This window comes from Phycodurus eques, chromosome 3 (genome assembly GCF_024500275.1).
Source record: "Phycodurus eques isolate BA_2022a chromosome 3, UOR_Pequ_1.1, whole genome shotgun sequence".
In the NCBI taxonomy this organism is placed as follows: domain Eukaryota; kingdom Metazoa; phylum Chordata; class Actinopteri; order Syngnathiformes; family Syngnathidae; genus Phycodurus; species Phycodurus eques.
The window spans coordinates 23710249-23729072 of NC_084527.1; the positions used below are offsets into that span (position 1 = coordinate 23710249).

At 39.9% G+C, this 18824-nt stretch overlaps 1 protein-coding gene across 4 annotated transcripts; it reads right to left on the bottom strand.

The window, feature by feature from the left end:
- Window positions 1-163: 163 nt before the first annotated feature.
- Window positions 164-17542, bottom strand: cnot6l (CCR4-NOT transcription complex, subunit 6-like). 4 transcript variants are annotated; one of them, XM_061672744.1, is made up of 13 exons: window positions 17411-17542; window positions 14159-14254; window positions 13950-14071; window positions 11206-11392; window positions 9953-10038; window positions 9740-9829; window positions 8186-8254; window positions 7936-8093; window positions 6995-7149; window positions 6754-6905; window positions 6024-6230; window positions 5041-5264; window positions 164-2733 (listed from the first exon to the last, which is right to left on the bottom strand). In XM_061672744.1, exons 3-13 carry the CDS (start codon window positions 14059-14061, stop codon window positions 2473-2475), a joined length of 1701 nt encoding a protein of 566 aa, XP_061528728.1. In that variant the 5' UTR covers window positions 14062-14071; window positions 14159-14254; window positions 17411-17542; the 3' UTR covers window positions 164-2472. The 4 variants fall into 4 exon arrangements, with proteins under 4 accessions (XP_061528728.1, XP_061528727.1, XP_061528726.1 ...); XM_061672743.1 differs by lacking the exon at window positions 14159-14254; XM_061672742.1 differs by lacking the exons at window positions 14159-14254; window positions 17411-17542 and adding an exon at window positions 16908-17372.
- Window positions 17543-18824: the final 1282 nt, after the last annotated feature.

Genomic DNA, 18824 nt, shown 5'->3' on the forward strand with positions numbered 1-18824 from the left:
CATGGAAGGTGCTGCATCATGAAATTGTCATTAAATAAATAACAAATTCCCTAAATAATCATTTAATAGATGAAAATATAATGTACTATAACTAAACTATATTTAAAAATGGAAAGACCATTTAACGATGCAAAAATCTAATAAAAAAACAACAGACACAGAATTTATTGACTGTGTGCAGTCACATTTATTTTTTATTCCATATTTTCTATTAAAAATGCTTGCTGTAAAATCTTTGTGTGTTGGATTGCATTTAATTATTTCTCCAGCAAGATAGTAAAATGTGAGCATCTTCAGTGTCTTGTTGAAGAAATTACATGAAAAAACGTAAAATACTTCCCAAAATTGGGCATTGTCAAAGTGGCAGTGATGTTTTTATTGATAATATAAAAAAATAATAATAATAATAAAATAAAACATTAAGTTAAAAGGTCACAAAGACTTTTCACGTTCTGTGGTTTTTTATTTTTAAAATATGGGCCTTGAAATATCCCAACCAATGTTCTGCCTTTGAATGCAACTTCATACTTCATATTTGGCCTAACATGACATCAACGCAACTTGCAATGACACATTCAGGGACTGCCATGAAATAAGAGAACTAAAGAATATTAGGGCCACAGTGAATATGAATCAATAACATAAGATTAGGACTCGAAAAAAATAGGTATTTATTTTTGTAATATTACGTATTTTTCTTGTAATATTAAAACTGTGTTTTTGTAATGTTACAACTTTTTCCACCAAAATATTCCGACTTTTTTTTTGTGAAATTATGACTTAATTCTGGAAATTTTACAACTTTTTCTTGTAATATTACAACTTTATTTTCGTAACTTTGTGTAACAGTACAACTTTCTGTGGAAAAAATACATCTATTCTAACATAATTTTTGCATTATTTCACCTTTTTTTCCCTTGTAACATTGAATTTTTTTAAAATAATAAAATCCAACTCCAGTCTTGTAATATTGCAATTTGTAATACAATTTTATTTGCATGCCATTGCGCATTTTTAGCGGAAATAAAAAATACTTTATTCTCATTATATTGTCACTTTATTGTAAAAAAAAAAAAAAAAAAAAAAAAAATAGAACTTAATCATGTAATTTTATGACCTCTCACAATAAATACGAACATCTTAACTTTGTGAGTATTTCCTTGAAAAACATCTTTATTCCCATAACTTTTTTTACAGTGGATATAAAATCCATTCTTCGCCCCTGTTGAAATGCCAGGCTTTTGTGATATAAGAAAAGAGACCAAGATAAATCAATAGAAAACCTTTTGCACCAACAATGTGACCTACAACCTCAGATGAAATCTTTTCAAGAGGGGAAGTAAAAATAAACTGAAATAATGTGGTTGCACAAGTGTGCACACCCTGTTATAACTGTGTATAACATTCAAACTCACGTTAAATAAAAGTCGGCACACACCTGCCATCATTTCAAGTGACTCTGATTAATCCCAACTGAAATTCAGCTGTTCTCGTAGGCCTTTCCTGACATTTGTTCCCAATTTACTTTTGTTACAACCACTTTTACATACAGTAGTTAGTTACTTTTTACAGTCGGTAACAGTTACTTAGTTACAAACTGGGAATGTGGTTGCGTTCAATATTATTTACTTTAGTTACCTAGTTAAAATTACAATCAATTACTTACTTTTACATTACTGAAAGTTACTTAGTTACAGTTACAAACTTGGTATGCGGCTGTGTTCAGTATTAACCAATCACATTCAAACTCATGTTATTGGGAGTCAGCACACACCTGCCACATTTAAAAGTGCCTCGGATTAAAACTGAAACGAAGTTCAACTGTTCTAGTAGGCTTCACCTTTTGAAAATAAGTTCCCCCCCCCTCAATCGAGTTGTACAGATTATAGGTCACATTAACAATGGAAAAAGACACGGAGTAAATATATTTTGAAACTATTTATCTTGGTCCTATTTTTTATATATCACAAAATTCCAGCATTTGACCAAAGGTGTGTAGAATTTTTATATCCACCATACATTTCACAACATTGTTGCACATTTTTACGCTAACATTAGTGTTTTCTTTAGTTGTAATGTTGTTTTTGTACTATTGTGAACATCACAGTAGACGAAGCTTCTCACACTGACTTTAGTGTTTTATTCTAAAATAGCATTCTAAAAACTAGGATTTTGTGTCTGTAAAGGTACACTTTGTCTCATGTGGTGAAGACAAACAACATTATTTCAGTGTTTGTTAAAGAAACTACGTTTTTAAAAAAAAAATGTTATTGAGGTCACTGTGGCAACATTTGGTTTTGAACTTTTATGAATGGGAGAAAAATGAAAATAAAACATTTTCAGTGTGCAACATAGGGCAAATACTTCCAAAAGAAGATGTCTTGATATGAAACTGTACAGGGTCCTTTAGGTGAGGAGGGGGCGGGCATGTTAAAAAATAAAGGGGCTCTTCTTCTACTTCTTTAGGCAGCACTACCTGTGTACAGGGGCCAGGTGGAGGCCGTTGAGTTGGTGTGGTAGTACCGTGGAGGAGGAAGAGGAGAGGGAGTTGGGTGGCAGTGGTTGCGGGGGTCGGAGCTCCAACTGTGCCAGCAGGGAGAAGTGGTCCGAGGGCACGTGGGGGTGCGGGCAGCCCGTCATGTTGTTGTCGGACAACCAGTGGGCGTCCAGCGGGCCCAGCACGCCCAGCGTGCTCATGTGCGTGCACGAGAAGAAGATGTAGTCAATCACACCCTGCAAACCAAACAAGAATCAGGAATAATGAGGGCACATTGCATTTTTTTACCCCCCACAGGAAATAATTGAAGTCCAAATAATCTGTTCCTTGGTCATTCAAAAAACTAAACTTTTAAGCAACATTCTAAATGTTAACTCGTATACAGTTGTTAATTGTTTACATTTATTGTACACTGTGTTCCCAAGTGGAGGAGTTCAAGTATCTTGGGGTCTTGTTCACGAGTGAGGGAAGAATGGAACGGGAGATCGGTGCGGCGTCTGCAGTGATGCTGACTTTGTATCGATCCGTTGTGGTAAAGAAGGAGCTAAGCCGAAAGGCAGTCGATCTACGTTCCTACCCTCACTTATGGTCACGAGCTGTGGGTCGTGACCGAAGGAACAAGATCCCGGATACAAGCGGCCGAAATGAGTTTCCTCCGCAGGGTGTCGGGCTCTCCCTTAGAGATAGGGTGAGAAGCTCGTTCATCCGGGAGGATCTCAGAGTGGAGGCGCTGCTCCTCCACATCTGATTCGGATGCCTCCCGGACCCCTCCCTGGTGAGGTGTTTCACTTTGAGAGCCTGAATTTCTATATTTTTATATTTGTACTACAACATAAATATTGGATGAAATTGAAAAAACAAAAGAAAACAAAAACAGGAGCATGAACGGCATAGGAGGTGGAGAGAAACGAGGAATTGCAGAGTCCTCATTCGCCGAATCAGCGGACATGATTCGGTCATGTGACTCAGTGGCAAGCATAAACTTTGGCTCTCAAACTAGTGGGCTGACTCTGATAAATCTTCTCAGGAGTTTAACAGCTTAACAAGTGGCTGAATGGTTGCTATGGACCTCAATGTAACGCATGCATAGTGTTTTTGTTGGCCAACAGAAAAATGTCACAGGCCACTCAATGTACAGTACGTGCTGGCTTCCCAAACGTGGCCAGTTTCAAAGTCAAACGAAGAGAATGGACACCCCCTTTTCTCTGATTGGTTGCCTCCGTGGAGCAGACCCACCTGTGACCACCACACGCGTTTGTTATGACGACAGCGCTGGCTCGGGAGTGGAAAGGTAGGCTGAGATCTTCGCTAGTGACGGAGATAAGCTCGAGAAATTCATGACCTGATTTCAGGCTTTTTTGCAGAAAAATGCCTGCAATTCAGGAATGCGTGGACAACTGTAATTTATTCTTCACATGTTTAATGAGGCAGCACGGTGGACGACTGGTTAGAGCGTCAGCCTCACAGTTCTGAGGACCCGGGTTCAATCCCCGGCCCCCACTGTGTGGAGTTTGCATGTTCTCCCCGTGCCTGCGTGGGTTTTCCCCGGGCACTCCGGTTTCCTCCCACATCCCAAAAACATGCATAAATTGGAGACTCTAAATTGCCCGTAGGTGTGACTGTGAGTGCGAATGGTTGTCTGTTTGTATGTGCCCTGCGATTGGCTGGCAACCACTTCAGGGTGTACCCCGCCTCCTGCCCGATGACAGCTGGGATAGGCTCCAGCGCGCCCGCGACCCTAGTGAGGATAAGCGGCTCAGAAAATGGATGGATGGATGGATGTTTAATGAGGCACCATAGAGACTATATGATCCCAAATACTAGAAAAAAGTGGGTTTGCTAAAATATGGAACCTTTAATTGAACTTTTTTTAGTTCATATTATAACATGTTTTTCAATTTTGATTAATTAAGTTAGCCCTGTACAATTACAATTACAATCATTATTGTTAAAATTGTCACTGATATATTTCAAGGATTAATAAAAATAAACAAAATAATACAACTTTGAAGTAAAACTGTCACGAGTGTAAAAATAAATTAAGCTCTGTTCATAATAAAAGTAAAGAATTAAAAATATGAAAATATAATAGAATTATTTTAATAAGTGTATTAAAAATGTATTTAATTATAATATTATAATATATACTTTTTCACTATTTCAGTTAATCATCTTAGTTACCTAATTCATTATTATTATTATCATCATTATGTTGTTTTTGTTATTAAAAATAAGTACCTATAAAAACATAATCGTACTAATTCATTGTAAATCATGAAAACAATCTCGAAAACACGACTTTTTTAATTTTACGACTTTATTTACGGTAAATTAAGATTACCTTAAAATAGACTACTCTAACTTCGAACTTATTTTGGAATAAGTGTATAAATAAAGCGAAAAGCAAAAGCAAACCAGTTATCCTTTAACGTAGCAGGACGTATATTTCCAGTTTTAAATTTTGTTATGTTTATGTCTAATTCCAAATGGTGCGCCATGGGCGCGAATTGAGACTATCTGGGAACTAGGCGCGGGTGCGTTACCTTGAAGTCGTATGTATAGTTGGTGTAAGGCATCACGTGGCTGTCATAGGCGCTCTTGAGCTGGAAGCTGTGCGTGACGCTGCCACTGCTGTTGCTGTTGCCGCTACCGCTGCTGTTGCCGCCGTTGCTGCAGCTGAAGTTGCTGAGGCACTCGTTGTAGCGCAGCTCCTTGAAATCTTTGTGGTTGTCGGCCACGCCGCCGTTGCTCAGGTACTCCACCACGCCTGCGCCACCACCAAAGTACATTGGCAACTTGCACACACAGTTTACCGCAAAAGGTGTTGTATCAGACACATAACCGTACAATATTCATCTCAAAATACAAATGTACACATCTTTATTCTCTTAATTTTACAACTCCTCTCTCAAAAAAATAAAAGTACTCTTCGTAAGTTTATGTCTTGTTTCGTGAAAAAGACACGTCTTCTTTCTCGTAATATTCTGGTAACTGGTATGACTTTTTCCCCCTCTCAATATTACTTTTTCTCAAAAATATGTCTTTACTGTTCAAACTTTACAATCTCTTCTGGAAAACATGCAACTAGAGGAACAAAAATGTATCAATTTTTCGACATCTAATCGATTATCAAATTAATCGACTATTTCAATTAGTTATCGTTTAAAGACATTGTTTGACTTAAAATTGCCCAAATCCCCAGAATTTGAGTCTCTCAGCAGTGTATATTCTCAGATTTCTGCAGTCCTTCATGAAAGCAGACTGATTATTTGTGTTTAATCAAAATAAAATAAAAAAAATAAAATTTGTAAACATCTTCCTTCACTTTGGAAAACAATGATCAACATATTTGCCAATTTTTACTGACCAAACGAGTCACTGAATCATAATGACTTTGTGCAATTTATGCACAGTCAATTTGAAAAAAATATCAAAATCAATCAATCTTTACTTAATCAGCTTCTTTCTGAGAGGAAGAAAAAGTAGCTCAGAAACAAGGCTCGATTCAGCACAACGGCGTTGACACCTGAGTCGGGCAGCGAGTTGAGGTCGGCGCACAACACGATGGGGATGGAGGATGCGCCCGACTCGCCTGCCGCCCTCTCTGCGATGCTCTTGAGCTCCGACAGGAACATGACGGTCTGGATCAGCTTCACGTCCGAGTACTCAGGGTCCCAGTGCATGTGGGCATTGGCCACCAGCACCAGCGCCCGCTCTGGAACCGCCTTCGCGTCTGAAAGCAGAGTACATCAAACTCTTCATCCAAAGTCGGCAACTTGCTATATTAAAAACAAAGTAAGAAAGGTCAGCTTTATTCATGACGATGCTACGTGACTTTCCTCTTCATCTCCAGAAACTTAAAATATACTTTTATTGTTCCTCATTTGCAGAACACAGATTCTCGAAGGTTTTCGGCAACTTTGTTCAATAAAACACGGTAACAAGTTTGCTTAATTCTGAATATTGATTTTGAGTCCTAGCGCTTCACCCAAAAGATGAAATATACCGTTTTTGTCAATCATCTGCTGAAAAAGTTCGATTTCTGAAGGTCAGTATGTGGTTTATTAAAACAACATAACGGTCGGCCATATTTTGTGCTTCATAATGAGCCATACATTTTCATTGGGAGACAGGTCTGGACTGCTGGCAGGTCAGTCTCGTACTCACACTCTTTTACTATGAAGCCATGATGTTACAGTATAACGTGCAGAATGTGGCTTGGCATTGTCTTGCTGAAATAAGCAGGTCCTCCTTACCACCGGAGAACAGGTCCTTGTTGACCTCTAGCAGCACGGCCACGCCAATGTTATCCTTGGTCATGACCCTGTTGAGCATCACCTCGGAGCCCTCAGAGTTGGCCATGGCCACCTGGTTGAACTCCACCGTGTGTTTCTGGACCAAAGTAAACCTGTGCACATAAAACATTTCAACTAAACAAAAACAATCAAATATGCTAAAACCTGGGGGGCGACGACGTGGGGCGGGTGGGATGCTCACTTGTCCGTCTTGAAGAAGACCGCACAGCCGTCCACATGCTTCCTCTCCTGCTCCGAAACCAGCTTGGCTCGGGACTTGGGGCAAAAGTAGCCGTCGTAGCCTCGCGACTTCAGCGTCTCCAGGAAGAAAGCGTAATACTGCTCTGTCTCCACCTCCTAGACACACAACAGAAATACATCCAGTTTTGCATCAGAAGCAACTTTCGCCCTCATGTCATTCTCGTAACTTTACGACTTTTTTCTTGAAAGCACGATTCCGGTAGAAGTAAGACTTTTTCTCGTAATATTACGACCTTTTCTCTTATGTTTTTCCAAAAATTTGAATGTATTCCCATAACATTTCGACTTTGTTCTTCAAATATTATGACTTAGTCTCCCAAAAATATGTCAAACCAGTTATTTTATTTCTCTTCTAACTTTGCGACTTTTTTTGTCAGAAGCATACAAATTTACATATTATTTCTCCTAAATTAGGACTTTTATTTCTTAATATCACCACTTTATTACTGATAGTGTCACAATTCTTTCCATTAAATATTCCAACTTTTTTATTTTGAAACATAACTTTATTCTTGTAACTTTATGGCTTATTTCTTAACATCACAACTTTATTTTGGTATTTCACACACGGTAATGTCAGTAAAGATGGATGAGATGTCTCCGCATAAATTAAGATGATCTTCGTTACAGTCCTGACTTTAATTCAGTGGTTCTCAAACTGGGTTCATCTAGGGTGGAAATATTGACAAAATAAATTATTCCCATGGCATTTAGGGGTGCACATGGTAGTTAGGATGAATTAGGGTAAGGCTTATGAGGGGGTCCTTGACAAAGATTTTCCCTACAGCCAAGAAGTTGGGTTAGAATTCATCTGACAGTCTGTTTACGTGTTTCTATAAGTGCTGGTGTTTTGGCTAGCAACCGTTTCGCCAAGCTTCTCACCTGGAGGCTGACGATGTCAGCGTCGCAGCTGTTGATCTCCTCCATGATGCCCTTCTTGCGGTACTCCCAGCTGAGAGCCCAAGAGGGGCAGTAGCCGTACAGCTGCCGCGTGGCGTACTTGTCGCACAGCACGTTGTAGGACATGACGGTGAAGGCGGCTACAACGGGAAAGGACGGACGAAGGCGTCACAATGACAGTACAAAAAAAAAAATAATAAAAAAATGCAGCTTTGAGCGGCACACAGCTAACCTGTAGGGACCGTCTGGTCTCGTTCTTGCAAGGTGATCCACGGTCTTTCGGGGAGTTGCTCTGGATGCACTGCGAACACAACAGTGATTAGCCAGGCTAAGTCAAGCTCCTCAAAAGTCAACAAATATGTCAACAGAGCAAGAATGATCACCTATTTATGAATTTCAATTTAACTACAGCAAATTCATAAAATACAATTCCATACATTTTTTCATGACTGACAGCTGTATTTTTATTCATTAAAACAAAGTACCGACAGTCGGCTTTTTTCTTGATGCTCTTGCCAGTCTTCACTTTTCATCCAAAGAAGTTCAAATAAAGCTTACCTATAGTTACTCATCTGCTTAATACTATTGATGTTTTAAGGTTTTTGGCAACTTAGGTTTATTAAAACAAAGTGACGACAGTCGGCCTAGTACTTGACAATGTTGTGGGTCTTCCCTCTATGTCCAAAAAAGTGATAAGAGTAATCCCTCGTTTAGCATGGGGGTTAGGTACCTGGAGCACCCCCGAAATAGTGAAATCTATGAAGTAGTGACCACATATTTTTGTTTGATTATTTATACATATTTTAAAGCTTTATGAACCTCCCAAGGCTCTTATTAATCTTCCTCACACTTAACCTCTTCCATACACTTACAGAATAAACACTTTCTATATTCTTCAACACCTTTAAAACTCTTGAACATAAGTAATGCAAAGTAGAACTGTCCACTATGTAAATGGTATTTGTTGTAATCTGTGTTTTAATGAATTTTTCTTATTTTTTAGTTTTTATGTTTTGGGCTAGCAATCTTTTAATTTACCACAAAAAAATTACAGCATACACTCCAAATCCCGCAATATGGCGGATTATGCGCGATATGGATATAAACAAATATCTGCAATACACTGAATCAACAATAGGTTAACTGTAATATAGCAAGGGAACATTGTTTACTTTTATTGGCAATCATTGGCTTAAAACTTTAGGTTAATTTTCAAAGGTTGCAGGAACCTTGATTTATTAGGGCAAAGTATTAACTATTAACGTTGTTCTTGGCGGTGTTGTGAGTCTTTGCTCTTCATCCAAAAGGTACAAACATACTTTGTTTGTGATGAATCATCTGCTTAAGACTTTTGCTTGAAGAAGGATGTATGCAATCAGTTTATAAAAACATTTTTTGAATTTTTGAAGGTTTTTTGGCAATTTGGTTGATTAAAACAATGTAGCAACAATCACATTCGTGCTTGATGCTGTTGTGAGTATTTGCGCTTCATCTAAACAAGTGAAATTTGCCTTTCATTGTCAATCGTATGCTTATCACTTTTGATTTTTGAAGGTTGTTGGCACTTTGGTTTGTTAAAACAAAGAAATAACAGTCAGGATTATTTTTTTTACGCAATTGGAAGTCTTCCTTTTTATCCATAATAGTGAAACAATATCCCTATGAGTCATTACGATGGTCGTGATGAGATTTTCTCACATTTTTACATTTTCCCAGATCACATATTGTGTTGGTCGTATGAAAATCATTCATCAATTAAAAATGTCAATATTTTATGAGGTTTTACCTGCTAGATTGTCAAGCATGTAGTTCAAAAGCTTCCGTGTTCCGTCAGGCTCCTGGTACAAGTTGAGGATGTCTTGTGACAAAGGGTTTCCTGCAACAACAAAAAAACAGTCAATGAGATAGAAAATTTAATTTAATTCCCAAGAGAGAATGCAGTCACTGTTACACGGACACAAATGATCACTTTTAAGAAACAGCATACTGAATAACTGACCTTTCAGTCCCAGCGTTTGTAATTGGAAAAGCTTCCCAAGTTCATAAGGCAGAACTCGTAAAAGATTGTTGTTTAAAAGCAGTTCCCTGGGGGGGGGAAAAAATAAAAAAAGGTTTTGTGTTTATGATGACATTTCGTGGAGGAATTAACCTTCGAAGGACGTGGTGATGTCTAAAACAGCTCGAAAATTGCTGCTTCAAACCAAAATGGCTGCCTGCCTGTGTCTTTTCGGGCATTATTTTGTGAGTTTTTTGTGCATCAACTCATGATAGACATGTCTACCAAGTTTAATGTTGGAAGTGAAACCCGCACGCAATGATGAAAACTTTCAAAACTCTTTGCAATTTAGTGTTCCACATTTGTCTAGTATAAATGCTTCAAATTTGGTAGCAGTCAGACAAACATTTCTGGGAGTTTGTGGTTGAAGTATGCCTGGAAATGGAAAAATAATCCTAACATGGCTGCAACGTGGCTTCTTGAGATTTTTTTGTGCATCTACTCATGATAGACATGCCTACCAAATTTCATGTTGCTAAATTAATAAGGCTGCAGGGGCTGAATTTCCCAAAATATTGTCAAGGGGGAGTTTGTGTTTGAAAGGCCACTGGAAATAAATAAATAAAATAAAAAAAACACCCAAAAACGGCTGCTTCAAGCAAAGATAGCAGACTATCTTTGTCTTTTCAAGCATGTGTTCTTGAGACCTTTTTGTGGATCTACTCAGGATAGACATGTCTACCAAATTTCATGTTGCTAAGACAAACTGACTCTGAGGGCTACATTTCTACAAACTCTCGACGAGGAGTTTGTGTCTAAAAGACCATTCAAAACGGATAAAATTACCCTAAAACGGCCTTCAATCCAAAACGGTAGACTTCATGTGTTTTTTCTAGCATGGCTTCTTGAGACTTGTTTGCGTGTCTACCCATAAGACATGCTTATCAAATTTCATGAAGCTCAGTGAAACTGGTTTTGGAGGCAGAATTTTCAAAAACTCCCACGTAGAAATTTATCTTTGAAGGACCCCCTTAAGATGACCAAAACAAAACTGCTGATTCAAACCTAATTGGCAGCCCTACTGTTTCTTCTCTGGCACTGCTCCTTGAGAATTTTTTTGGGTCGACTTATGATAGACACACCAACCAAATTCCATGCTGCTAAGGGAAACTGGCTCTGGGGGGCTGAATTTTTGCTTCAGAAATAAAATATCCAAAAGTACCGGTAGTCAAAATCGGTCAGTTTAGGCACCCTACCTGAGAGTAACCATGTTGCCCAGCTCTGCGGGCAGGCTGCGGAGCTTATTGGATGACAGGTTTAGGTAGACCAGATGGGGCAGCTTGGCAATGTCAGGCGGGATGCGCATCAGGTTGTTGTCGTTGATGTGCAGCGCCGTCAGGTGGGTCAGCGTCCACAGCGAGCTGCTCAGACTACGCACTCGCCCTACCATGCAAATTGCATTGCATTTAATAAGCTTTGTGATACCTTCTCATAGTTTCTGCTGAAGAACTACCGTATTTTCACAAACATAAGGCGCACTTAAAAGTCTTACATTTTCTCCAAAATGGACGGGGCGCCTCATAATGCGGCGCGCCTTATGTGTACGCCGGGTTCCAACATCTATAAATGTTGTTGTGTGATGAGCGCTCCGCTCGCCTACACAGAGGAAAAACACTAAACCGCTTTACTGACTGGGAGCATTTCCGGGGTGTGCATTGTGCAAAACAACATCGGTTTGGCTAAGGACCCCCGAGCAGCCGCGAGAGAATTCAAGATCAACGAATCCATGGTTCGCAAGTGGAGGAAGCAGGAAAACGAGCTTCGCCAAGTCATGAAGACGAACCTGAGTTTTCACGGAATAAAAAGAAAAACAAAACACAGAAACAAGGCCAGGTGGCCCGAGTTGGTCTTCCAACTCGGGCAATGGATTAATGAACAAAGAATAACTTGGGGCTTGCCATCATTGCGGGAGGCTTGACGAACCGCTGGACATCGGTGTAAACAGGGCGTTCAAAGTGAAGTTGCGAGCGGCGTGGAAGCGATGGATGACAGATGGCGAACACAGCTTTACTAAGACTAGGAGGCAGCGCCGGGCGAGTTACGCCACCATTTGTGAATGGATTGTGGATGCTTGGGCTAACGTGTCTGCTTGCACTGTTGTTCGAGCTTTCGCACGGCAACGAGACTGATTCGAACCTGCCGTGTTTGACTGAGAACTTGCCCAGCTGTCATTTCGGATACAGAAGTCAGTTTTGCTCCCGCTGCCCTTTTAAAAACATTGTTTAAAAACATGCATGCTACCGTATGCTTTAAGCTAGCGTATGTTTTACCATGCCTGCGCCCAATAATACGGTGCGCCCGATGGTCGTGAAAATACAGTACTTTATTTGGAACGATACATATCCAATATGTATTTATTGTATGTTAGGGATTTTATTTTATTTTTATTTTTTTTTAAAGTGATCCCCTGCTGTTCATCATTTACACTGCTACTATAATAGATTTTTTTAGCTATCCAGCGAAATAGCAGTAATTGTTGGCGCAAAACCTTCAGGCTTCTGCTAAAAAGCAAAAATAATGTAAGGAAAAGCCTACAAGAACAACTGAGCTGTATTTGGGGTTAATCAGAGAAACTTTCAATGGTGACAGGTGTGTACTGTATACTGTGTCCCATTTAACATGAGTTTGAATGTTAAATGTTAATTCTGAACACAGCTACATGCCAGTTATATGAGAGTTTGGACACTTGTGCAACCACATTATCACAGTTGTTATGTTTTACTTCCCTTCTAAAAAAATATTTATTTTAATTCAGTTGTACGGGTTATAGGTCACTTTAATTGTGGGGACCCTTGAAGACTTGCACGCTGCCAGAACTAAGACGAGAACATGCAAAATCCTCTCAGACCCTCCACATCCTGGTCACCAGCTCTTCCAGCTCCTTCCCTCAGGTAGGCGCTACTGATCAATGCAAACTAGAACTAGCAGACATTCCAACAGCTTCTTCCCCTTGCAATCAACTTCTTAAACAGCTAACCTACAATTCCATTGCAACATGCTGCCAATTTTTTTGTCTTGAGTTTGTTGTCACATTTCTGTCGAGCCAATTATATACTACTTGTGCACTCACTGTAGTAGTCTCGCCACGCTGCACTATTTGCATATCTGTTGTTTACCAATACTGGCTACTCATGCCAGAGTAGCATCTGCCCCACTTGCACACTGACTGAGGAGTATCTGCAACATTTGCACAATCAACAGATGAATTGATTATTACAGATTATCGCACTACTCGTCATTTTAAACTGCATACACTCCTTGAAGTCTCTGCGCCCTTTGCACAATGGTCATTGCACCGGACTATTGCAATATTAGTCATTCGAAGTGCTAGAGGACTCTGCATCTCTTTGCACAATTGTCAAAAAAATAAATAAATTGTACCGGCATTACCAGATAACTAGCAACCCTTTATTGCTCAGTGACTGTTTTTTTTTGTCAATGTCTTTATGTTTCAAAAGTGTTATCTGTCAACTTGACTGCCTGTTGTCGTACTAGAGCGGCTCCAATTACCGAAGACAAATTCCTTGTGTATTTTTTGGACATACTTGGCAAATAAAGATGATTCTGAAAGTTTTGAAATCCTGCAATTGGCTGCCGACCAGTTCAGGGTGTACTCCGCCTCTCGCCCGAAGATAGCTGGAATAGGCTCCAGTACGCCCGCGACCCTTGTGAGGATAAACCGGTACAGACAATGGATGGATGGATGGAGTTTTTAAATGATTTATCTTGGTCTAAATTATTTTTCATCACAAAAACCTGGCATTTTAACAGGGGTATGTAGACTGTTTATAGCCACTGTATAAGCCTGTGAGTACTGTTGTATGCTCCTCGATGTGTTTTTAAAAAAAAAAAAGTTGTTCTAGCCAGTCTATTGCGCTTTTACGTTAGCATTAAGCTAGTGGACTTTGGTTAGACACAGTTCTATAGTGTGGTTGCTCACCGGATATCTCCAGCTCGGCCCACTGAGACTTCTTCCCGTTGGCTGCCTCCTCAGCTGACATGATGGTGTAACATCGGCGAGGATCCGGAGGATCATATTTTTCCTTTGGCATACCGCTTAATCTGCAAAAAGATAAATATTGTTTATTAAAGCTGTACGAACATACCCCCGGCGGCACGATGAACGACCAGTTAGCACATCTGCCTCACAGTTCTGAGGATCCAGGTTGAAATGTTGCCTCGCCTGCGTGGAGATTGCATGTTCTCCCCGTGCCTGCGTGGGTTTTCTCCGGGTACTCCGGTTTCCTTCCACATTCCAAAAACATGCCTTCTAGGTTAAATGAAGACTCTAAATTGCCCGTAGGTGTGAATGTGAGTGTGAATGGTTGTTTGTTTATATGTGTCCTGCAATTGGCTGGGAACCAGTTCAGGATGTACCCTGCCTCTTGCCCGAAGATAGCTGGGATAGGCTCCAGCATGCCCGCAACCCTCGTGAGGATATGCGGTACAGAAGATGAATGAATCAATGAATATTCCCCCTAGACGCTGTCAACAGGATTATGCAATCTGTCTATGCTGAATCTTTTTACGCAAACCAGGAAGTAGCAGACGAGTTAAAAATCAACAAAGACACTGGCAACCATTTCAGGGTGTACTCCCGCAACCCTTGTGAGGATAAGCGGCTCAGAAAATGGATGGATGGATGGAATACTATTTTTATTTGTTTTTTACAATATTGCTGCCTAAGTCTTAACGTAACATTGCACGTCATTTTCAGTGAACCATGAAAGAGCCACATAACTTACAATTTAATGAACAAAAACATGTCGTTTGGCATTTTGTTTTTCAATTTTATTCCTCAACTCCACAATCAAAAATGGTACATCCCATTCATAATGATATATGTCATACTTCATAAACCAGGAAATATCTTGCTTACTAACAAATGGCAGAACAAACACAAACACGATTTTTTTAAGATATTGTCGCCTTCTACATTGTACGTCATTCTTAGTGAACCAGAAATCAGCCTGCTAACAATCGATAACTCCTCCACAATCAACAATGGTACATCCCATTCTCCCAGTTGTAATATAGTACGTCATCCGTCATAAACCAGTTAGTAGCCTGCTAACTAACAATTCCATCCATCCATCCATTTTCTGAACCGCTTCTCCTCACTCGGGTCGCGGGCGTGCCGGAGCCTATGCCAGCTATCATCGGGCTGGAGGCGGTGTACACCCTGAACTGGTTGCCAGCCAATCGCAGGGCACATACAAACAAACAGCCATTCGCACTCACATTCACACCTACGGGCAATTTTGAGTTGCCAATTAACCTACCATGCATGTTTTTGGGATGTGGGAGGAAACCGGAGTGCCTGGAGAAAACCCACGTAGGCATGCGGACTCCACACAGGCGGGGCCAGGGATTGAACCCCAGTCCCCAGAACTGTGAGGCATACGCTCTAATGAGTCGTCCACCGTGCCGCCCAATTCCATCTATCCATCCATTTTCCATACCGCTTATCCACACTTGGGTCTCGGGCGTGCTGGAGCTTATCCCAGCTTACTCTGGGCGAGAGGCGGGGTACACGTTGAACTAGTTGCCAGCCAATCACAGTAACTAACAATTTAACCGAGAAAAACAAATTCTGTTTTTTTTTTTTTTTTTTTTTTTTTACTTTTGTTTGACAACGCAAGAATAAAAATGCTATAGCCTGGTTCGTCCAATCGTTACAGCATGTACGTCATCATCCTCCATGAAGCAGTAAGTAGCCTACTAACAAACAATTTACTAAAAAAAAAACATTGTTCGGCGTTATTTTTCACTTTTGTTACTGAACTTTACAATCAAAAATGTATCCTGTTGTATGTCATCCTCCATGAACCAGTTAGTAGCCTACTAACTAATAAACACTAACAAAAACATGGGCTCTCATTTTTCTTTACTTTTGTTAGCTAACTCCAAAATTAAAAAAAAATATTATACGGTCCCGTAAACAACAAAAACACGTTTTCTGTTTTTTCACTTTTGTTAGCTAACTCCACAAACAAAAACAAATCATGGGTTCTTTTTCACTTTTGTTACCCAACTTTACAATAAAAAAATTGATCCAGTTCATCCAGTTGTACAAAACATGACGTTTCTCGTTTTTCTTTACTTTTGTTAGCCAACTCCAGAATAAATAAAAATAAATAAATAAAAATGGTACAATCCCATGAACAACAATAACACAACGTTCCCTGTTTTTTCACTTTTGTTAGCCAACTCCACAAACAAAAACACATTCTGGGTTACTTTTTACTTTTGTTACCCAACTTTACAATCCAAAATTGTTCCAGTTGTACAAAACATGGCGTTTTGTTAGCCAACTCCAGAATTTAAAAAAATATATATATACATTTTTAATGGTACGATCCCGTGAACAACAAAAACAAAACAAAAACAAAAACCTGTTTTTTTTTTCACTTTTGTTAGCCAACTCCACTTTCAAAAATGGTCTGCTGCAATTCGTCCAGTTATGTCATCCTCTGTGAACCAGTTCGTAGCCTACTAAATAACTGACAATTTGCATCAATAAAAATACTTCTTTTTTCGTTTTTCTTCACTTGTTAGCCAACTCCAGAATGAAGAAATCGTACAGTCCCGTGAACAACCAAAACACGTTTTGCATTATTTGACTTTTTTTTGGTTTTTTTTTGCCAACTCCACAGTCAATAATGGTCATCGGATAACTAACACATTATTTCCTCCCCAAGTCAAATGTCTCATGTTTTCATAACAACAATAATAATAAAGTTACGACACGTAGTTGAATTACAGTCGTAAATGGGAACACGTAGGCGCCGCAGCCATGAGGTTAGCTCGAGGTGACAAGTTTGCTGGAAGTCTTACATAACTTGTTGACACTGACACACATGCAAGCGCACACACAAAAATATCATCTCATACTCACTCACAGTCGCGCGCGCGCGCGCACGCGCGCACGCACGCACGCACACTTATTAGCCCTTGAGGAGTTATTTGAAAAAGAGGCAGCATAAAAGAAAAAAAAGACCTAATGGAAACTATGCAGCGTGTCAACTGCGGCAACAGCTGAGGCACGTATGCACGCGTATGCGCATGCGCACGAGGATCCAAATTTAGTTTTCTGCCCACGTGACCACCAGCTGTCACTCACCTGGCAAGGCAGGTATTGCCACGCCCTCCAGCCGAGCAAGCCGCTTTTTATTTACGCTATCAAAAAACACGGCTGAAAGTGAAATATGTGGGACTAACCGGACTGTCCTCAAGGGAGAGCGTCAAAGTTATAAGGCGAAGTCAGTCCGCCATGAACGCGCAACACGGGCGATTTTACAGGCCAACGTGTGAGTACTCAGTACTGTACATATAGAAGCACCGCGGGACGGCATCGACAACAGTGGCGCCGTTAAGCAGCAAGCCCCACAGTGCTATTACCTTCATTCGTGGGTGGTGGCAGCCGAGTTTAAGACAGGGGGAATGATCGGCATCTGTTGTTTGTGGGAGCACGTCCCTCCGTCCGTCCGCAGCAGACCCTGAACGTCTCGGAAACAGGGGGGCTAACAACAAACGTCACTTCAGGTCTACTTCCGCTCCTTTGTGCGCGTGCGCACTAGCTGGCTGAAGTGATTAAAACGATCCGATTTTAATAACAGCAGTACAAAACTAAACGGTACCGGTACATACAAATATTTCTTACATAGTTTTTAGCACAGTAATCACAAAAAAATACGGTGTTTTTTTTAATATAAATAATTTGAATTATTTCAAAAACCTTTCTGCAGGACAGTTATTGCAGTATATTGTGTAGTCGGATAAAAAATATTTCTGTATACTGTTCAACTGCACAACATAATCATTACTCTATAATTGTAAATAAGTTACAGCTTCATTATTTGTTATTTTAATGTATTTATTGCATCAACCAAGTAATGGCAGACACAGTTGCAGCTTCTCTGGTGACGTATGTGGTGATGTACTAATTCATTTCTGGTTCCAGAAGGTGTCCTGTGTCCGTGTAAATTGTTTTCTCTCCAGACACTTATTGACTACTATTTTGCTCTTCAAAGTTGGCTACTCTCCACAAAAATCCAGCCAGACCTATGTGACAAGTGTACTGTATCACCCAATCACTTTATTTCAGTTTTGCGACTACATGTGACGATAGCTTTGCAATTTGCACGGCTTCTACGTCTTTTTCCGGTTAATTACTCGTCGTCCTCCTTTTGACATGATACTTGTCAAACGTATAGCTTATTCGCTGCCATAGAGTCGATGATTAGCGACTTATGCTGCGTTGACACCGGATGAGAAGCGAATTTTCACTGCATCCCAAATAATAGTACATACAAGTTGTGGCAGTGCATTAAGAAAAAAAACACAGAAAACTGTTCCACCTAACAAAACATCTATTTAGCTGAAGCCGTTGGCTGACATTTTGCAATATTCAATGTCTTGAAATATTTCTACAGTAGGTATTGATGAATTCAGAATTGTATTCATCACAGTACAAAGGTGGCACAGCATTTTATGGGAAGTGGGCTTACTTTGCTCCTGAAACTTGGCATCTTTTAGCCTTCACAAGTGCATTAAAATCAGGAGTGAAATCCTGAATAGCAGCCAATTTCAGAATGTCCTTTCAGTGACAGGTGGTAATGTCATGTCCTCTAATTGCTGCAGGACTCGGCATCATTTTGCACAATTGTAAAAAATTAAAAACAAATTGTACCGGCATTACCACATTAGTGGTAACCTTTTATTGCTCATTCTCTGTCAACTGACTGTCTGTTGTCGTACTAGAGCAACTCCAACTACCGGAGACAAATTCCGCGTGTGCTTTTGACATACTTGG